The sequence below is a fragment of the Diuraphis noxia genome, unplaced genomic scaffold (assembly GCF_037042655.1).
Source record: "Diuraphis noxia isolate RWA-SAM2 unplaced genomic scaffold, SU_Dnox_SAM2 contig0004, whole genome shotgun sequence".
In the NCBI taxonomy this organism is placed as follows: Eukaryota; Metazoa; Arthropoda; class Insecta; order Hemiptera; family Aphididae; genus Diuraphis; species Diuraphis noxia.
Window position 1 is genome coordinate 32,071,940 of NW_028301714.1, and position 23,799 is coordinate 32,095,738.

Sequence of the window (23,799 nt, forward strand, 5' to 3'; positions counted from 1 at the left end):
ATCGTTCTCAGTTTTTGTGCGTGTTGAATCGCGGCTATATAGAATTTCGTTTGTAAACTCCATCAAAAAAGATTTAACCAACCAATAATTTTTACAATAGTGTAATCTAACCTAGTTAGTACCGGGGTTGGTAAATTGAGTTCCAAATGACCCAAACTCGGTAAATTGACTCCCGGGGAAAAATAGGTAGTAGGTAAGTTGAGTCCCAGAAAAAATAAGGCAGTAGGTAATTTGAGTCGCAGGGAAAAACGATTTATATGCATTTAAAATTTAAAAATGTGCACTTTAAAATTTTTATTTGTGATTTGTAGTCATTCATTGACTGCATGTATATGATTTTGCATATAGCAACATGCATTTTAATTGCATTTTTATTAATTATATAATTATTTTTTATGCAATAAAATCCCTGCGCACAAATTACCTACTGCCTTATTTTTTCCGGGACTCAACTTACCTACTACCTATTTTTCCCCAGGACTCAATTTACCGCTTTCAAAATGTACCAAACTTATCTCGGACTCAATTTACCTAGCCCCATTAGTACCTACCTACTTGGCTTATATCACTGTTGGCTATCGTTACTCCATAGGTACCTTTATGGGCTAATGACTATTGAGGGGCATTATTAGGTACCTATTCATGGCGAAATGACTTTAAATTACAATAGTTGAGATGGGCATTCGAGATTCGAAAACGATACTATAGCATAAGAAAACTTTTACGGTCTTTGTCATTTTTGAGTAGAATAGTTTCATATTTTATAAAGGGCTACATCTTACATGCTAAGAAATAGGACTACAATATCATATCACCATGTTTAATATCCTCTGGCCATAAAAAATATATATTTTTGTTAAATAATTTAGAAATACCAATTACTATTGATTGATTTTTCTAGAACTTTGACATTAAACAAAATTTTTTACCAGGGTCACCCCGATTTCTAAAGTACCGATTACCAATAATTACATTGGCGACATATCAACATTCTATGCCCATAGTCTAATCTAAATTCACTCACAATATCTCGACGTAAGTTTTAATATAACTAATATTATTATTGTGACAATCGCCTACATAACAGTTCTTTCGCATTAACGATTTTTCTGGGTGTTTTCGTTTTGACCAGTTTTCTTGAAATGTAAATTATGAGAGAGCTTAGATTTTTAGGTTTGGAAAGAGGAATATTTGCAGATATCATAGTATTAATTTATTACCAAATTATATTCTACCATTCATTTCCACAAAATTTAATTTAAGTCAACATTTTTATTCACATAGGAATCATACTTTTTATCATAGATAGATAGACTATAGCTGAGTAAGGAAATATATAAGGAAAAACTAAAATGTACACTATTTTTTGTAAATAACACCATATTCTGTGAGACAATATTATAACATATTAATATTTATTACAAAACATAAGAACTTACATAATAATTTCATCGTAAATTAATATAATTTAATTATAAGTAGTTGTGCTATTTGAAAGCAAACAAATTTAACCATCCAACCCATAACTTTTAAAATATTTTCTATTTTTTAATACTACAATAAGAACATTTTTAATACATAACATTATATGTTTATGTTAGAACAAATTAAATATACTTCATACTTCATTAAGAAACAAATTTAAGATAATGATATCATTAGGTAACATAAAACCACAATGTCCATAAAAAAGGCAAACAATATATTTTAACTATTAATTATTAAATATTAAAGACTATAGTATAAAGGTAAAATAAAAATAATATTACAATTATTATTAGAAGGTATTATAAATTGGTGTTTTTATTACATATATTAATACATTTTATAATGGTTAAACATTTTAACACAAATGTTAATTAAAGAAAATATATTTTAGTACATTATTACTGAATAGTTTAAATTATTAAAAGTAGGTATACCAAACATATACATCAATATGTGTAATAACTAATACATTTTTAATATATTGTGTAACGACATTTATACCCATTAAATAAAACCTATTAATTAAAATGTTTTTAGATAAAATTTAAACAGAAATTTAAAAGCACCAGCTTAAATAAAGCATTGAAACAATTAACAAACAAGCACCAACAAAAATGTATATAATTTCTAACAGCTTGATTAACAATTAAGATTCTATAATTACCTACAAAAAACTATTAATTAAATATATAAATTAAAATAATTAACATGCTTAACTCTTTTAAATAAGTCATAACTTAAAATGTTAGTATCATAAATAGATATTTGATAATAATTATTTTGCATGAATATAATAATAAAGATAGTTTAACTTAATTCGATATTGTGAAGATAACCTATATGGCTATATAATGGATTTTATATTATATATATATTAGGTAATTATAATATATTTTCAAATAGGTAGTCAATAATTAATATTTATAGCTAGAATTTAGAAAATAAAATCTTATTAACTGACACTTAATTGTATTTTTACTCTAAATAATATATTATCAAACATACTGACGTTATATTATCATGTTATAATTATGCACACAGGGGTAGCATATGCAACAAATCATACATTTGAATATTTTTGTTATGAGTCGTCAATTATTATTGTGGTAATGAATTTGTTATTTAAGGAATTAGAATTAAATCTTACCTAATATGTTAATTTTAAAGTAAGTAACTCATCAGTTCATAATAGGGAATAAGGACATGATGTTTAATAGTACTTAAAGATTAATAAGGTGTTTATACATTTTCATAATAAATTCATTATATTATTTCTTTAAAAATAAAAATTACAAAAATGCATAAAAAACTTATTGAATTACAATATCAATTATGACAATATATAGCCATTTTAATTTTACTAAATTAACTAAATAATGAATTACCAAGTTATTCTATATATAGAATATAGATTATAAAATAAAATAAAAATCATATATAAAAACCCTTTTTTTCCTTCATCGTAATATAGAACTTATATACTTCTAAAGTTTTGATCTATTGTATGAAGAGTATAAACAATAGGTTTTTAAAGTAAGCTTAACTAGAACTTTATACAAGTTAACGAGTTCATCAGATCAAATATGATATAGTATTTTAAAACGAATTAATTTGTTTACAAACACTAATTAAATCTGAAAAATGTACGGTTTTAAAAGTTCAATCTTGATGTATGACATGATTATATGTAAATTAAAAAACAAACCCATACATTAGCTGTATAATAAGTTAGTGGTCAAAACTTAATTTATATCATGACTAGATCAATACATGAATATTTATTAAATTAGTACATATATATCTAATAAAAAAATCAATATATTCTATAATTTTTTAGTAAAGACTTATTCAATAATTGGTTTTGTGTAATCTTATGGTAAATAATTCACAATATGCAGTTTGGGTTAGTTATACATAGGCCATTATTATTTTAAACAACTCATTCTACCTAGTACCTAAATATACTTATACATTATAAATTAATATTTAATATTTAACATTTACTTAGCATAAATTACTTTTAAGTTTTCCCTTAGAAAGGGTTTTTAAGCAATTTTAGTTTTTTTAATCTTATAATTCAAGTCATGTCATAAAAAAAAATACTAAAATATAATTGTAGGCCGCTAAGCAAAATATAATACATAATATGTATAATAAATAAATTGTACAAGTACATAGTACATTATACATATTGTTATAAATCTAAAGCTACAACATTGTATATACTATATAATATGTATCATTTAAATATACGCACAATGTCAACTTATAATAATATTTCACCTCATTAAACAATTATAAAATATATTATGGCTAACTATGCGTTATGTAACGATGAACGAATAAAATCAAACTAATTACTCTTTAAGTAAGTATTAAAGACAATCTTATTTAATAATTATTATTTATGAATTTTTTTTTAATTTTTAACAAATTTTAATTAATAAAATAGTTTAAATGTAATTCAATTCAATTTATAATTAAATTTATTGAAATAATATAAATTTTAAATGAGATAAAGTGTAAATCACATGTAGTATGTGATGAATAATTATTACTAAATTATTAAATTACATTTTCGATTCATATGTCTTTTTTTATAATCATTTATAATTACTAAAGAGAATGAAGTTAGCCAATTTTCGAGATGTTACTTTCAGTAATATTTTGGTTTGAAATTGATTCTATGTCAAATACAAAATACCTACATATTATGATCTATTATAGGATCTTATAAAAATACTTTCCAAAAATTGTATAATAATGTATACGATTATATTAAATTTTTTGATATTGTAAAAATAATAGATATTTATATAATCAATAAAATATAGAATATTATAGTTTTGAAAAAAAACTACTTAAAAATTACATTTTTCTAAATAAAAAATATAATTTAATGTAGAAAAAAATGTTTATAAAAATAATAATGATTAAGAATTAATATCTATACGGACACTGATTTGTAATCAATAAAACAATTTAATGTTATGTAATAGGCACATAATAATTTACTACTTACTTATATTGCACATCATAATTTTAATTATTAACTATTTTTATTTTTATAGATAAAACTTGAAGATACATAGGTAGGTACATAATGAAAGAACAGCATTCTTTCACAAACTTTTTATTTTCCTCATATGCGCCATTTTGTAGTAAATACCTGTCAGTTATTTAAAATAAAGTTACGGCAAGTTAATGAGTAAACTTATGTACTTCAATTTTCTCAGCCTCCAGTAGGAATATGATTTTGCGTAATTTTATACAAATGCTCAATATCATGAAAGATTTTCCAACCAAACAATATTTACCAGGTGAATATTATGTAAGGTTTAAACATGTTTACCTCGAGATTCACTAGCTGATCGGTGACATCTAGATTGGTGGTTATATCGTGGTGAAACCACACAGCTCGAAGAACCACCTACGGAAATTAAAATGGTGTAATATTTTACTAAATACCACTTGTAAATATTTTAATATATCTTTTTTTCTTAAATTTATAAAATAAATAAAGTTTACAAATGAGAATGACATCATTTCAAATAATATGCTTTGAGTGTAAAGCATCAGTACAGCCCATATAATAGTATTGTTAAATTTGAAATCTATTATTTACAATTAACTAGAACGAATTTGATTAGAATGATATTATTAGTGGGTATCAGTGACAAAACATTTTGATTCCTGAAGTAATAGGTCAGTGTGTGTTATATCGACATCGGACATATTGAGCACCGGATTGTTCGTAAACTATAAGTTAGATTGTGATGGTATCCACAGCGAACGACAACCACACAGTAGGTTTATTTATGTACATCTGAATAATCGAAAAAACAAAAGAACCTATACTTTATGAAACAAATATTATATTAGTTTATCAAATTGAAATGATTTGTAAGAAATTAATGTAAAATTAATAATATGTCAGCTTGAGGATAACCTAGGAAAATATGTCGATGGGTAATACAATTACTAAACAAACTTAATTTGCAAAAGTTGAAAGAAAACATTCTTACAAAAACGTTGGGCTAGTGGGTACCGCTCTGCTCTACATTAAGGCAAACATAAATTTACAAGCACACATACTTTTTAAGGGTTTTTTTGGTGGCAAACTAAACAAGGATTTAACAAAATCGTGAAACAAAAATTGAATAATAATATTTATTATTTAGTCTTTTTCAGGTCTTAGACAAATTTATTATTTTCAAAATAGTTTAAAAGCTCTCCATAAAAAAAAAAAAAAATGTATAACTTAGAAGAATATAGGTAATTGTTAGTAAATTTTAATAAGTAAATGTATTTAAATAATATTTTACTCAATAGGTACTTAATGTTATTGTTATTTTTTAATTAGTTATGTCTGATTGTATATTTAATACTTTTATAGTAGTTTTAAACATTTTGTTTTGGATAAAATAAAACTTTTTCATTTAAAAATTTTAACCATGGAAATAGAAATAAAATAGAATATTTTTAGTGGCTGAGTGATTGTTTTTAAATAATTTATTATTATTGAGGTGATTCGTAAACCCCTGTATGCATCATGTAGCAATTTATATAACCTAATTATTAATTTACCATAAATCATGATTGATGTGAATTTTTAATGTTTAAAATATTTATCATTTTTCCTATACACATTACACAAAATGACATAAAATAAAATGCAAAAAATTTATACCATTAGATATACATTAAAAAGTCTGTAAGTATGTAAATAAATAATGAAATGTTATATATATACTTGAACATGAGCTGTGGAGGAATGTCCGGACTTGTGGACTTTTACTTCTATCTCCATACAGATCCTAAAATAAATATATTTAATACAATAAAAGTGTATTATTGGTCACTGATTAGTATTAGAAAGTAATAAAATACTTGGGTTTGGTCCTTTTCGTCATATTTGAATATAGGTATACGTGGCCATGTAGTTGGAGGTGGACTTCTTACCATATGTTGATGAAATTCTATTAAAGCGCCTGGACCCATATCCGCTAAATATTCCTTTCATAATAAAAATAATTATAGTTATTCAATATGAAAATTTTTTAAGACAAAAACAGATCTAACTTGAGGAATCGAAAGGGAAATTTAATTTTAATTTTTTTAATTTAGGAAAGATATATAAGTCTTCAAAACAACTTTGTTATTGAATCTGGCATGTATAATATAGTCACTGAGAATATTAATTATTTGTTAAAATACCTGAGTCATGACGTCTATGTCATCTGTTTCTGATACAATAATATTATCATCTAATAAGCTCTCTCTGCTTGCTAAAATTTTTTTCTAAAAAAAGAAAATTTATATTTTAATATATATACTTTTTACAATAACATAAAATTATATTATACTATTTTATACTATTCTATACATTAAGCGTCACTAATTAATATTTTTGAAGGGCCACATTAGAAATTTTTAAATTGTTCACAGGCCATCAAAATTGCAGATGTCGAAAAATTCTATGAACAAAATTTTTAAATTACAACGCCAGAATGTATAATATTAATGGTTTTACTTTATCTATAAGCCGGGTAAAATTTGTCCACGGGCTACCATTTGGTGACCCTAGGTGTACATTAACCACTGTACTTTAATTCTTAAATAATATTACAAGTATTTTGTTTGATGTTAATAACTTAATTTTCATAATACCTACTTAAAAACTGAGGAACACTGGGTATGTGCTATTATTAACTTATGTCAATACTGTAGTACTAATGAAAACGGTGCTAAAAGTAGGTATCGATAAAAAAAAGCTTAATATTAATCTAAATATTTTGAAAATAGTATAGAGTATACTAAACTTAAAAATTATTCAAATTCCTACTAATATAGTATTGTTTAAATTATAAAATTACATTACGGTTGAAGCAATAAAAGTGTTGCTTTTCGATTTGGTTTTTGTATTATTTTTCGTGTCTATAAACAGGAAATTTAGTAAGAAAAATGTTTCAATTTTCAACTTTGAAGGTGATTTCTGATAGCCAATTGAATCTAGTTGGCTAGAACATTTGAGAGGTTGATATAGAAAGTACAGAATAGTGAATAATTTAAATTTTCTCAAAATGTTTATCTTACAATTTAATGTACACGAAAAAACTTAAAATATTTTGACTCATTTTGACTCTATTTATAGACATTTTCAATTTTCAATTTTTTCGGAGGTACTAGAAATTGTTAAAATAAATTATTATGATGCAGTGTATTCAATAACTTGATTTTCTGTTTTTGGACAGATTTAAATTTATCGTCAGATCTACTTGATATCTACTTTCCCACATTTTTGATTTTAGATTCTGAGTGGATCGATGAATATGTTGATTTTACAATGATGTGTGTTTTTATTAATATATATTTTTTTGTGTCCGTGTACACGATAAATTGTCGAAATAATGCTTGGATTTTCAACTTCAGTAGCTTTTCCAGTCTGAAAATTAATTTAGTAGGTGCATTGGGGAGGTCAATTTTGAAATTACTCACTACTTTTCAAAAGCATCGAGAAAAAATTTTTTTAGAAAATCGAATTTTGATGTTGGTGTAACTCTAAAATAAATTACTGTTAATCCATAAAATTGTCATTGAATGTTTATACTACCATTTTCTATAATTGATAAAATTTTCAAAATGTTTCAAATCTTTTAAAGTTATTTATAGACATTTGAAATGTTCAATATTTTTAGTTTATTTCTTTTTTATAAATGAGAATAAAATTGTATTCGGTCGATAAAAAAGTTTAAAAATTTAATTCAAGGCTTCTAATATATTTTTACAATGGTAGTTAAAAAATATCAAAAATACATATCCACAATTTTTTTTAATAAGCATTTAAAGTTCGGATTTTGACAAAATCCGTAAAAATCACAAAAATTTCAATTTAGTTTGAGTTAGAAATTGATATTTTTAAATCTAAGATTTGAAAATTCAATACAAGATTCTTCATAAGTTTGTTTACTTTTATCAAATGAAAAATGTCAACTGGAAAGTCAAATTAAATTTTATGAGCAAGTTAATTACAACATGGATATTCACTCAATTTCTCTAATACTTGCAGTATACTTATTTTGTTGTTATTCAAAAACGAATAATTCTAGAAATTTAAATTCACACCATATATATTCACACACACATAAGGAATTTGAGGATAATAAAACATGTGAGAAATTCGATCTCAAGTAGTCTTAACAAAAAATTTAAATCTGTTTTTAGACGTACTATCGCTTTATTAGATCAATATTGGTGCGCGTTTGGCAAAGAACACGTCTATAATTTATTATGTCGGATCAGTCTGATTCATAAAATATATTTTTTAAGGCAGACCAATTTTAACCAAGTTCCCCAACGTTCTATATAAGCCCGAACCAGCCCAGCTCGGATTTTTATATTTTTTTAAAACCAACCCACGTTTATAAGGTGTTAATAAAAACCCGAACCACGACAAATATGCTCATTTAGAACCAATTTCAGATCTTCTACATTAATCAAATTTATTAGAAAAGAAATGAAAATATGTCATTTAAATTTCGTATCGAATCAGTCGAATGCTTCTTCAACGAATGAAAAAAATTAAATGAAACAATTTTAATACGAACATGATTATATTTATAAATAAATAAATTGAAAAATAATACTAATTTTCCAAGTATATAAATCGACTAAAACCCAGACCAAAGTCATATCTATTTATTCCATTTTTTACATAAAAATACCAGACCGGACCATACCCGTTATATTAAAAAATGTTTTAACTAAGCCTAACCAATTTAAATATGACTGTGCTCCAAACCGAACACCTAAACCAAAAATATAAAAGCATTATGATCAGACCCGATCTAACCCGGGTCCCGATCTCTACTGAAAAGTATGATATACGTGTCAAAATACTAAAACTTTTTTCATACATAGAGCCTATGAATAGAATCAATTTTTTTAAAACTTATTGCTCACAGAATTATATTATATATTATATTATATCACCCGCATTATAAGAACTTGGATATTATATGTTTAAATGTATCATACATTACTAAGTACGAGTATATAGTTCATATGACTATATGAGAATACTAGTAAAGTTTATTTCACTTAACGTGGACACGTTGGGACCAAATTTATTTGCACACATTAAGTAGGCCGTATAAACCAAAATTAGTTATTACCTATACATTGGAATTTGGACCATATACATAATAATATTGCCCATATTATGCGGAGGCCCTTCTGATATACGACTAATATCTAAAATTACTATAAATCTTTATTATCCTTGTAAAAAGCTCTAAAACTGTTATAGGTCATATTAATAACCTATTCATTTATCATATTCAAGTGTTGAAAAAATAAATAAATCTATTAGGTACATTCAAATTATTTTTTGCTTAATAAACAATTATTTTTACAAGTTGTTATATATGTAATACATTTGTATATAAATATAGAGTATATAGTACGTATATATTAAATTTCAAAAATAAAATTTTATTTTACGTCATCCAAACTATTTTTCCCTACCTGCAAATATGGATTGTCATGTCTAGAGATTTTAAGTGCCTCCATGTCCTGGAAAAAGTCTCTAGATCTGGGCATAGAAAGAGCAGGAGATGCAGGACACGAATTTCTTGTTTTCACGGACATCGATGTTGCTATACAAACTTCACTTTTACTTAGCTGCCTGGCTACACATACATATAAATGGTGTGCGAGTTGATTAATTTAATTATAATTTGATAATTATTAATTTATATATTTAAATTACCTTTTAGTTTTTGTTTTTCTGATTTCTTCCATCGGAATAGACCATTGAACAACTTCAGTCGACTATCGCTGTGGCTGTTCTCTCGGGCTGCCGATAAATAAGGCATTGCCGATGATTAGCCGCATTACATGAAAACAGTGAATGTTGTTATCTGCAAATAAGTCGTTTCGTTTCGTAAATCTAAAGTAACAGCAGGCACTGTGCAAAATTTGAATTAAACCTTCAATAGATATAAGTAACGGAAATAGAAGTTCGATTATATCATATACATTATAATTTATAATATTTATGGTGCATGTAGGTATGTATGACATGTATGCATTAGAAATATTAATTCGTTTGATAAGATAATATTTTAAGGTTTTGTCGTATATGACTATTCGTATGTAAATAATAAAAGCGCTCGACATAATATAACATAGATATTTTATTGCTATTACCTATGTTAAGTTAAAGGTTATTTTTACGTTAGTTAAGACTGCAGGTAGTTCAATATTATTAACAGGATAACATATTAATACATTTATAATACTTTATTGACTATTAGTGTTAATATTTTTATAAAATACATACACACAATGATACAATATAAGTAAACTGATACATTTATAATTGTATACACTAAATATAATATATTTGTATTGGGTACATAATATACGCAAAGAAAAGATTTGTCGGGCTACATATGTTGCTTATAAAGTTATAAATGATTCTAAGTACTTACTAGGTAAATTAATATGGAAAAAATGTGAGTAGTAATACGAAAATATTACGAGATAGTTGCACGAATACGTATATATTTTATGTAACCTACCTATTATTTTAACGGGTTTTTTTAAGTATATATATTGTTTTATTTATTTTAAACGCTTTGTATAATATCGTACACATTCTGCTTTTCTAACTTAAATCTTTTGAAACTTTTCTGTGTATTAGGCAATTAGGCTAATACAAAATAAACTAATATTAAATATTTAACTCATTAAATATAGTATATGTTTATATTCTATAATACTATACATATAAATTATTATGGTTTTTTTTTATTAAATTACTCTTCAATGGGATATGAGTAAATACAATTAATAAAAACACAATACTTAAGATAATGTTAAAGACATAAGTAAATCTCCACACAATTTAATATTTTCGTGATATCCACCGCCACGGTTAAAATTAATATATAATATAATAATAAGATGATTACAGATTAATAATAACAAATCAAACTGGCAAATACAGTTTTATAATAATATAAAATATATATTAGGTATTAACTTTACTTATTAATTTATTTTAAATGATGATTCTAACTTAAAAGTTTCTATTAGCAAATAAAATGGCATTACATGAAAAAATGATAAACAAACTTGAAAAAAATAATATTGGTAGGTATACTCTGTAAACTGTATGATATTTCTATTTTCTACCTTAATTTTATGAATTTTGTTGCAATATTAACTGAAAATTATATATATAAGCAAATATAGTTTTGAATGTAGTTGTTAAAATATATTTATTTTTTAGGTAAACAATTTAAATTATTTTGTAATTGATATGATCTTAATTCTAAATAAAATAAAAATAAACTTTTTATAAAATAACTTTTATTTTTTATCTTGACCATTTATTTTGTAATTCATAACCTATAGACATTTATTAGCATGTATTTTCTGCATTTCCACGTGTAAGCAGTTGAAACTTGTAACATACAAACCCGTATTGTTTATAATATAATTTTGACATTGACATACTTCTGGTTTCACTCTGCTTAAACGATTATTTATACGTACTAAATTATTTACATTTAGTATAAACTTCTGAAAGTTTCTGTAATTAGTGTTTATATAAAAGTACATAGTACCTAAATATAAACCTATGCTATAAATATATTGTTTGTATTTTTTAGTGTTTTAAGTATATTTTTTATCGAGGTAATAAAATAAAATATTTATAAATCATGTCAATAAACGTAAGTTAAAATCTAAATAAATTCATAATATTATCTTATTTATCTTCTATCAAGTATTTAAAAATTAAAATTATTAATTGCAAATATAATTTTGTATTACAAATTACAATAGAAATGCATTTGTTTAAATTGTTTGAATGAAATTGAAAGATCCATAATAATATAGATAAGATAAAATTTAAATCATAAATTAAGCAGTTTAAGAATGTAGGTATATACTTTTATTTATAAAAAAAAAACTTCATCTTATGTTTTGATATTTTTATGTACACAACGTATTTAAACATATATGATATATATTCCATAATTCTATACACATTAGTATAAGTTGTATAGTGAGGACTGAGGAGATGAACTCAGTCTCCTTAAAATCTAAATCCAGTCTCAAGCAGGTGTTTTATTTGTACATTGTTTTTTGAATTTAGGAATAAAGCTAATATTAGATAGGTAGTCTAGTAACTAATTACGCATTTTATTTTCGTAATACTGTATATCTGATAAGTAGTAATAGTTATATTGTACAGATATTATTTTACTGTCTAGTTAATTTCGTGTAAGTCATGTGGTTGACACGTTACCATTATATGGGTAAAGAATTCAACTATTTCACCGAGTGGTTATTAAATGTGGTGATTAATGTTTAGTTTTAACATTTTTTATCAAAATAATATTATTTAATTTTGTGTATAACAAGACAAACGTGTACACCTTTTATTTTTAGAATTATTGGTTTAGCACTTAGGTATAATGGTCATTATTATAGTTATTTGAACGCTTAAGAGGACGTTTCACCCGCATGTGTTGTCTCCGTCTTACAAGTGCGTATAACATTGCAAAAACTGTTTCGCGCGGAAAAGAACCGAGAAAGATACAGTAATAACTAAGAAACGAAATTTTCACCACATAAAGAGGAGAATTTTGTCTGTGCAATACCGTTTTTATTTTTTGATATCAGAACTACAAAAAAAGTTATTCATGCTTAAAAAACATAAAATCAATGTACCTATTATAAAACAATAAGAATTTTTTTTTTGTATAAGTGATATCGAAAAAATAAAAACGATATTGCACAGACAAAATTCTCCTTTTTATGTGGTGAAAATTTCGTTTCTTAGTTATAACTGTATCTTTCTCGGTTCTTTCCCGCGCGATACAGTTTTTGCAATGTTACGCACTTGTAAGACGGAGACAACACATGCGGGTGAAACGTCCTCTTAATGAATAAGGATTACAAATATATATATGTGTTAGTAATACAATGCTAGCGCATTACCTAATCATAATAAGTTATGTATAATGTGTGACTTTTACACTTACGTGAATGATAATAATAGTAAACTAATGAAGAAAAAAATTGGGTACGTAAAATTATATATGTATTTACAATTAGTATTGTCTTCCTAAGAATATAAACTTAATAATTAATACTATACTACTATAGGCTATAGCAACATATATTAATGTATTATGTAATTAATTGAGGCTCATACAGTCATACTTAATCTTACTATTAGTAACTTACCTTGTTATTCGATCAACAATATAACTAAACGCAAAATTAATTAAAAATAACATACTACAACACTAAATAACAAACGAATATGAAATAAATATTAAATGTTTGCACATCGCTATTTTTCTTTCTGATTATCATACATATCAGCTGTAGACATGGAAATCGATTTCTACCAGCCCTCTTTTCCTCGTCTGAGTGTAAGTTTTCCTAGTTTTCCCGCGGGCGCCATATTTACAGTGCTTCCACAAATAAAATACTAAAATAACCTACGTCCTACATGATGTATTATTACGTAAAAATATAAACACTGGAGTATATGCAATCTGTAAAAGTACAAAATTAAATTATATACCTATACTTCCTTCCCACAGTATGCCATTCTAAATGTTATTATTTTATTGATATTTTAGTTCCTAAGCATACTGCATACTGCATACTGCATAATCGATATAACAATATAGTCAACAACGAATGCCTACTAATAAACCTACAGCTGGTAGTTATATTAATATTAATACCATTAAACATAATAACATTAAACAAATATTTATTTATACCTATAAATTGTATAATTGTATCAATAACCTATTTATAGACCTATACCATAATACATGATACATATAAATATGATAAAACAACTGATGCTGAACTACGAATTGGGTAATACCGCAATCGATTTTATTTTACTATAATGCCTAGGTAGAAATAGCATGTAACTTTATTACTAACATGTATACTAAAGCATTTTACTTTATAATACACCTATACTTGTTACTGTAAATTGTCAATAATATGTTTAGGGGAAATTTATCGTTTTTTAATTTTTAAATAATAAATTTTAATTATTATGATTATAATCGCATTTTTGTATCTAAATTTTACGTCTGTTGTATAAAATAATATATGTGTAGTTTTAATCTTAAAATGTTTGTCCACAATCCACAATAGATAATTCAAAATTACAAACACTAAGATTGAGATAAAAAAAGGGGAAGGAGGTATAAGTGTTTAACCGCTTTGCTTGTATAGTAGGTACTTAGGTGCACAGTGTACCTTGTCATTGTAAGTCATTGTAATGTAGATATTGTTGAATTTTAATTTAATCATAAATCATTTTTTCAATATGAAAAAGATTATGAGCAAAGACAGTCGGCCTAAGTTTATTTTATGAATTATGGATGTAATTAATTATATTGTTACTATATAATAATTTATTTTGCTATTAGTCATACTTAAGGTTAAATTAATTTTTGCAGATAACATGGGATTTGTTATATTTAATTATTATGCATAATAATATATTGTTTATTTATTACATATTACTTATATTATATATATTAAATATATTTTATTAGCTTTTAGTCTGAGACTGACAGCTTGAAAATTATATAATTATATTATCATATTATATTATTGTTATTTTTGAGTCAGTATACCGAAATAATACTGCCTCATATGGACCATATGGTATTTATATAGACAATACGTATAACTTAAAATTAATATAAATGTTTTAAAAAATTAATTGATTATAATATTAAAATAAAAAAGTTTAAAGTATCCACAAATATAATTTTTGAATTACAACATAATAACTAAAATTATTAGTTATAACTCGCGTTATTCTTTGTTTAAATATCTAATTTTGTCCAAATTTAAACTTTAACTATCTGTAAAATAAAAATAGTGCTTATAATATATTGTTTAGTATTATGAATAACTAACCATCCTCTATTAAATCCAAGCCTTATAGCTATAAAAATGTAATGTTTAATACATTTTCATTTTGTTTGTTTTGAAGAGTTTTGTCAATATTTGAACTTCAAATTCAAATGCTTATATATATTAAAACTCTATGTTGTCATTCAAAAAAGTAAAAAACTTAAAAAATGATAAGGATAACAAATATTTAAAAATATAATTTTTTAATAAAAACGTTGGTTTTTTAACAACTTGAAACCATGTAAAAATATTTTGAAAAAAGTCAATACTTTTTGAAATAATGAGTGTTTTATGATAAATCGATCAACCTGTATATAATATATAAATAAAAAAAAAACATTGACTTTAAAAATTGAACAGAATAATATCAATTTTAAATAAATTAAAAGATGAAAAACAATCGTTTAAACATAATAATCGCGAGCGTCCGGAAATATATTTCCAAAATTACTGTATTATACCCTGTAGTCATTTTTTTTTTTATGATGGCTGTGCTAATAACGGCTTACACATAAGTGGCATATACATAAGTATAGGTAGATAGTATAGGTTCGCTTAATAAAGTGTATTATTATATACGTATTTCGAAAGACAATATAAAAACGTCAAAAACAATACTAAAGCTAATGTTTTAACAAATCATATTTATTTTGGGTAACGTATGTAGTCTACACAATGTATATATGATAAACTATGTACCATACACTACGATAGGTGCATTCCGCGCGTTACGTCTACAACTTGGGCTTGTCATCCTTCGCCGGTGGCTTGCTGACAACGGCCAAGTAACAGAACGCTCCACACTTTGGAACAGGTTGTGCGGCTAAAAAGGCTCCGCCGTCGGGCGATTGTCTGTACAACATGGGTTTTTCTGTGTCTTCGCTGGACAGGTCACATTCCCAAGCGCCAGCGCCTTTTTTACTGTCATTTCCACTAGCACTGGGCGAGTTGCCTGTCAATAGATACGTCAGATTGCTGAGGGGCAACGACGGCGGATACTGGTTGAAAGGTGCCTTGATCTCGCCCTCCTGGACGGCCGTTACCAGGTGGAACATGAAATCGTTACGAAGCTTCATCTCGGCGACAGTCTTGTTGCTCGCCAACAGTTTGTGCACCCAACGGTTCACGCTGTGTTTTTCTACGGTGCAAAAACGATTATTATAAAGCGGCGGTAAATATATAACTATAAATATTTTATACTGATATGCAAAATAAGTGATGGCATATATGTTACAATGGAGAATGGTTATAAATATAATATATAGGTTATAATGTTACGAGTCAGTGAATACTAAATACAACAAATAACGAATGTATATATAAATAAAATTTCAGAATTCATGTCTCGAGTGGTCAAATCTCAAATGTTAAATGCGTACAATGTACTTGTGTTCTATTTCCTATAATTAATCTACCTTATGTCATAATAACAGGTAGGTAGGTACTTTATGTCTTTATAGTTATATATATTATAATTACCTTGTGCTGTTTTCAAGTTCTGCATAGAAGTCTTCAATAGAAATAAATTGTAGTTCATGTCGTAGTTGAGTTCGGCCGAGTCTCCAACTTTTTTTGCCATTTTATATATGAAATTACGAAGAGTTTTATTATATATATAAACTTTTTAAAAATTAGCTTTTGGTGACTGTATTTTAAAAATATCTTCTTTATTAGACTGCTGCAGTGCTGCTGTCAAAATAAACTGTTTGTTATGTGCTGTTACTTAGAAATTACAATTTTATTGTTTTGAGTTATTTATAATAATATATGTTTGTTTGTTTAAGAAAATCTAGCCAATTAATAAATAATTTATTTATTGTTATATATTATTTTGTTAATTATAGGCTGAGAATGCTGAGATGGATGACAGCACTGTAATAATCCTTAAAGTGGGAACGTCGTATATATTAAATTATTATAGCCGATATCAGCGGTCCTCACCATGGACGAACGTAGGGGGGTTAACCCCTCCGAAATAGCAGATACAAAAAATAAATTATCTGACCTATACGAATGTATTACTCATAACATTTGAAAAAATAATGATCTATAATATGTAACATGTATATGTAATGTATATAGTATAAGCACAGACTATATAGTCTGTGGTATAAGTGCCTAAAATAAAATATAGTAAGAGTGTGCCCTGCGTTTGCCCCTGGTCCTCACTAGTATTTTAGAAAGGACCAAATATAATTTTTGAAAATCACTTTGAAGCCGCATGCCTGCATACATTTTTTTTTGTCATACTTATTTTAATAAATACAATATTTATAAAATATTTTTACAATAAGCACAATAGATGATGAAGGGATACAGAAGAGGGTTTGGTCGGCTTGATTGAAAAAACTATAGTGAAAATAAATAAATAATAATAATAAAATGAAAGAATATTTTGTTAGGAAAGGGTATTGTAAGAAAAGTTCACGAATGACACACATCACGTTTTACTTCGACTTGCAGGGATTTTAGATTTTAGAATGTACAATTTAATTTTAGTGCGAGCCACATAAAATTTGTTAAAGGGCCACATGTTCCCGTGGGCCGCGTATTGGAGACCACTGGCCTATACCGTACCTACCCAGTTCATATATGAATAAATTAGCTGAACCTGTGCACTTCGTAGCCCGTTAAAAATAATATAAGAGAGAGGATCTCTTATATGTCTCAAAATGTGTGTTACATTTTTCATTTTAATATCAAATTTTTATTTATTGTGTTTTATTTTAATTTAACCATAAACAAAGTATAAAATAAACTTTTTTATACCAAATGTTTAATGTTCGCCTTAATTTCGCGCTTCTGTAGCTAATGCCCATAGTATAAAGTTGTCGGGCCTTATGATTAATAAAATCAAAATAAATAAATAATATAATGTAGTGATTTTAATTATTATTACTATGTATATATTTATGTTTTTATATTTGTGTTATTGCTGTGTTTGAAAACGTAGACCTTTTTAATTATTTTAATATCTTGTAATCGTAATAGCAGTTAGTCTGTCTGTCACCATCCGCCGAGTTCAGACCGTGCAATATGTTGTAACCATGGGCGTAGGTAAGGGGGGGGGGTGTTCAAAGTTCAAACACCCCCCGAATTTAAATAAAACAATCTAACCTAACCAAGAAAACAAAGTTTTATCTTATAATTTTTTTTTATATTTTTAAATTTGTAAATTATATGGACAAAATATTGTATTTATATTATAAATAATTATAATTATTATTATATTATTTAATACATACAAATGATTCTTAATTTTATCATATTAATATAGATTTAGACAAAAACCCCCTCCGAAAATATTTCCTACCTACGACCATGGTTGTAACATTATCTTTAAATGCTGGCATTGTTTTTTCTTCTAAATTAACATCCTGACGGTCGAATAATAAATGTAGCCACCATATCACCAAGTTAATTATTACTCTTAATCGAATATCTCAATGTTTTTCTTACGTACCAAATATTAAATATGCCACGGAACTTATTATGGTAATTCATTGATAATCCTTTTTAAATAAAAATTAAATTTAAAAATAATATTAATATATTCTACAACAATTTCACTGTTATGACCACAATGTAAATATATTATATGCCAGGCAGTTCCAACGACGACACAGCATTATTGCAGCAGACGTAGGAGTAGTGTGGGTTGTAAAGATGTGTGAGTGCACATGACAAGCAACGCGCGTCGCTATGTAACAATACGGCAAACTTTATACTTCCAATAACTATTTAAATAATTACTTTTTTGGACTTTTCTCATTAGATGGCTCATCTACACACCAAATACTTGCGTTTAAAAAAAAATCGTGAAAATCGGCCTGGTAGAACTTCAGATATAACTGTCATAAGAAATCGCCTCACGTTTTAATATTACAATAATACTTAGATAGTTTTAGCTGAAACAGGAATTTTTGTTAGAGGAGACAGTGGGGGGACACCTATATATTTATTTCTTCCAAAATAAATCGCAGGGTAGGTAGTGCCCTCCCCTCACTAATATTAAAATAATATTATATACATAAAAAAAAAAAGTAATGAGGGATCTATCACCCATATCTTCCCACCACCGTACATACGGCCATTAGGGTATTAATTGAATAATTTTAACAGGATATGTATGAAGTGTGAAAAAACATGTTTTAATGTTTTTCAGAGGTTGAGAGTGTGAAGTTCAGATCTCGGATAAAAAAAACCTGATCAGGTAATCAGTTGATCAATTAGTGTCATTTCCATATTTTTGCATGGACAACAAATAGCATTAAAGATTTGGTCGGGTTTGAAGACAAAGATTTGAAGCTGAATACCCATAACAAATATCAATAATATTGAATAAATGAATACCTAAGCTAAACAATTTTATTCTAATATTCCAAGTCGATAATTGATATGAGCATTCCTCATCAATGGCTGGATCAATTGCCAACTTAACGAACGTTCTGACAACACTGGATATGGCCCAATGAAAAAAAATCATTAATATTTGATAATAAATTTATCAATTTATGTCGGCAATAATGCGATCCGTGATAAGCATCTGCATGTGGCATTCATGCATCACGCATTGTTTTTAATGAAAATATTTAATATTAGTTTTATTTTACTTATCTAGCCATCTAGGTATATAATTTTAAAAGAAATGGAACCAGAAGATGAAGTAATTGTAAGTAATATTTTTTATTTCATTATTTCAAATAAAAAGTTATTTAGGTATAGTTTAAATAATACTAATAATAGTCTTCTTAATATATTTTATATATTAAAAGCTTATAAATCATAATTATTGCAAAATGTTATTCAAATTAAAATATAATTTATGTCCCAATTAAGTTAATTTTCATTAAGAATTCTTTAAAATATTGTATGATAATATTATATGATTCATCTTCTCAGCCCCTGGCTCCCACATACATATATAATTCCAACTATAAATGTTAAAAATCTTTTATTGACAACATAATGTGCCCTAATATTAGTTTTCATGTCAAATTTGTATTGTTTACATATAATTTTCTCTATGTAGATTCAATTGGTAATTGTTTAACAGTACCTATACAGTATACTTAATTACGAAAATTCTGGATCCTGTGTAGAAAAGCTTACCTATTTAAAAGAATATTTGTTTAAGGGTTTGATTCAATTTCAATGTTTTGTTTATTTTTTTAACTTCTTAAAAAAAAGCACCTTACCACCATTGGTGAATTCGCTAATGATAAAATTATCCTAGCCTTCCATCAAGACTGCCTCATGGCATCCAACAGGATCCAAATTCATCTTAAAATGCTCTCATTTTGGTACAAATAGTGGGCATTCTAACTCGACGAATCCAAATTTATCCACTACACATTTACACTATGACCCATAAGCTGGCCTCCTATTTTACTCAACTACCCAAAATATTTGTTACTTAGATTTATACCTAGATCGCCGTTTCACATAGATTATCCACATGTGTAACTAACAACTAGCTCTTAGCAATTATTTAAGACAAATTCCTTTCTACAAGCTACATTTCAAACCTTTCTAGTCCTACAGAATTCTAATCAGGGGATCAGTTAAAGACTCAAATATAAACAGAATTAAAACATTTCAGTCCAAAAGGTCACTCTTCAGAGGACCTCCTTATTCTGATAGAAAAATGTTAATAATATTTACAAACACTTCCACCATAAGCATGCGTAGGTATTCTTGGCAGGGGAGGCAACACCTTAGCTAAGCAGGTCCAGACTCCAATCCCCCCACCCGATTTTCCCTAATTGGTAGGTATAATATTATATTTTGGTGTAGAGAAAAATCTCGCAGGGGAGGCAGCCGTCTCCCCTGCGTCCCCCGTGCGCACGCTAATGACTTCCACCTTAAACTAGTTAGTTACCAAAACTTCTTCCTCAGTGTTGGCCTGGCTTTGTACTTTTGTCTGCGAATGCATACTTATAAACATTTTTTATAATTTTATGAAATAAAATTTTTGGAGGCTCTTCTGAAGAAATGCCACACTTATCTTCACGTACAATTCCAGGTGACCCTGGCCAATGTCTAAAGCGTGTAACTGGTGTCATGACCTACTAGTTGACTAATCACTACTACCTATGATTGAATAATTTCTTCAATCAAGCCAACCAAGCCCTATAACGTGCGGCTTCATTGTGCTTACTGTAAAGATATTTTATACAGATTGTTTTAATTAAAATAAATATGACTAGAAAATAAACGTCCTAAAAATGCTCAATATAACTAAATATTATTAAATACAAATTTCTAAAATATGCAAAATAAAACTGTGTACCTATTTAGTGTTATATATCATTTTAGTTTACTCAAATTCATGCTTTTTTTATTTTTTTTTTATTTATAAAGTTTTCCTGACAATTGGTCATCTAAACTTAAGGCTAAAAGAATATAATATTTTGACGTTTTGAAAAAGGTTAACATAAAATATTTACAGAATAGTAATTATTGATATATAGAAATTAAACAACGTTTGATAAACTTAGAACTAATTAAATTATTATATACAGAATAGGTATGTACAATTAAGATTTATTAAGAATTAATAAATGATAGAATAAACAAAACAATAGACAAATTAGCGTAGAAGGTCGTGTGGACGTCCACGCTTGAGACGACGTACAGTAGGAGGTACACTTAGGTTGTAGTATTTCGCGCTGCTGGCAGACTGTAAGTGGTTGAAGAAGTTGATTTAATTTCTTTATATAATCAGTTATAGATGGTAGCCGGAAGTCCGTGTGCAGTGCAGCATTACGTATAAACCATGGGGCGTTGGATATTGTCCTAAGGACTTTAGATTGAAATATTTGTATTTTGTGTATGTGGGTCTTAGCACAATTCCCCCACACAGGGGCTGCGTATAAAAGTAGTTCAAATTCATGCACAATGATTTATCACAAATATTCTTAAACCAACTAATTCCAATATTATAATAATATATTACATGTATAATTTTTGGTATGCTAAGTATTCATATGTTTTTGTTAATAATTAATATAAATATATATTTATGTATATTTTTAGGAAGGTCAGTCTGAACCAGAGTTACCAAAATTAGCTCGAAAAAAACCTAGAGGATTACTACGACAGGAAAAGTTAAAAGAGTTAAAAAATAAGAAAAAAATTCAAAAAAGAGATAGAAAACTTAGAAAGGCTAGTGGAGATCCGAAGCAAGTTCCTCGAACAATCGAAAACACCAGGGAACCAGATTCAACCGTATTCCACTCCGATGATGAAAATTATGATCAAAAAACACAGGATCTAGCTGCTGAATTTGAACATGATGAGTTTGCTGATTATTACTCAGACCTTTACAAGCCTAAAGTATTGATTACATACAAGGAAAAGCCTCTGAGGAAAGTTAGAGAATTTGGTAAAATTTTAACTGAAATTGTACCTAATTCTGTTAGAATTTTTCGTCGTGATGCTTCTGTAAAAGAAACAATTCAAGCTGCTATTAATAAAGGATACACGGATTTGATAATCATAAATGAGGACCGAAATGAACCTAATGGTTTAATTCTTGTACATTTACCTGATGGACCCACTGCATATTTCCGTTTAAGTAATGTTATATTTCCAAACAAAAGACAGCGCAAAGAATTTACTGATCATAGGCCAGAAGTAATCACTACAAATTTTACCACTGGATTAGGTAAAACTGTTGCTCGTATGTTAGGTGCAGTGTTTCATCAAGATGCAGAATTTAAAGGCAGACATGTAGTGACAATGCATAATCAGAGAGATTACATATTTTTTCGACATCACAGATATAAATTTTTGAAAAATAAACCATATCTCAGAGAATTAGGACCTAAGTTTACATTGAGATTGCAATATCTTCAAGAAGGTTTATATGATCCAAAATGTGGTGAATACAGATGGATAATGACTGATAAAAGACATAAAATTGAAACCAGTCGAAGAAGATTTTTTTTGTAATATGTGTTCTTTTTTAAATAAAAATGTATCAGTTATATATTTACATATGATTTTGATTCAATTTTAATTTTAAACATTCCTAGTAATAAAACAATATAATAGTATGTAATAATTACATAATATTACGTCATAATGGTTTTAAATCTAGAAATCCAATAACTTTTTTATATCCACATATAAATGTACAAATTTTACAATGGATATTTTAATGAAAAATAATGATATGGTCTTCTATTTTGTTCCAAAAGTTGAAAAATATTAGGTAATCGCTTCATAGTAGAAACGCAGATTATATAATCTGTGGTAGAAGTACCAATCATAAATTCACATCCTTACTAGAAAATATGCTAAAATAAGAATAAGAACGTTTTTACT

The 23,799-nt window shown here is 26.7% G+C and overlaps 3 protein-coding genes across 4 annotated transcripts; 1 reads left to right on the forward strand and 2 right to left on the reverse strand.

Annotated features, from left to right (window-relative positions):
- Positions 1–1,383: 1,383 nt before the first annotated feature.
- On the reverse strand, positions 1,384–13,912 carry LOC107169638 (uncharacterized). Its single transcript, XM_089227516.1, has 7 exons — positions 13,753–13,912; positions 10,259–10,409; positions 10,015–10,178; positions 6,706–6,789; positions 6,379–6,504; positions 6,242–6,305; positions 1,384–4,918 (listed from the first exon to the last, which is right to left on the reverse strand). Exons 2-7 carry the CDS (start codon positions 10,362–10,364, stop codon positions 4,827–4,829), a joined length of 636 nt encoding a protein of 211 aa, XP_089083642.1. The 5' UTR covers positions 10,365–10,409; positions 13,753–13,912; the 3' UTR covers positions 1,384–4,826.
- Positions 13,913–16,095: 2,183 nt separating this feature from the next.
- LOC107172395 (uncharacterized) lies at positions 16,096–19,354 on the reverse strand. Of its 2 annotated transcripts, none has more exons than XM_089227193.1 (3): positions 19,222–19,354; positions 16,948–17,154; positions 16,096–16,606 (listed from the first exon to the last, which is right to left on the reverse strand). In XM_089227193.1, exons 2-3 carry the CDS (start codon positions 17,045–17,047, stop codon positions 16,203–16,205), a joined length of 504 nt encoding a protein of 167 aa, XP_089083319.1. In that variant the 5' UTR covers positions 17,048–17,154; positions 19,222–19,354; the 3' UTR covers positions 16,096–16,202. The 2 variants fall into 2 exon arrangements, with proteins under 2 accessions (XP_089083319.1, XP_089083321.1); XM_089227195.1 differs by lacking the exon at positions 19,222–19,354 and adding an exon at positions 18,932–19,063 and having other exon boundaries at positions 16,948–17,034.
- Positions 19,355–19,980: 626 nt separating this feature from the next.
- On the forward strand, positions 19,981–23,467 carry LOC107169642 (putative ribosome production factor 1). The gene is made up of 2 exons (XM_015519448.2): positions 19,981–20,140; positions 22,507–23,467. The coding sequence occupies exons 1-2, from the start codon at positions 20,117–20,119 to the stop codon at positions 23,422–23,424; spliced, it is 942 nt and encodes a 313-aa protein (XP_015374934.1). The 5' UTR covers positions 19,981–20,116; the 3' UTR covers positions 23,425–23,467.
- Positions 23,468–23,799: the final 332 nt, after the last annotated feature.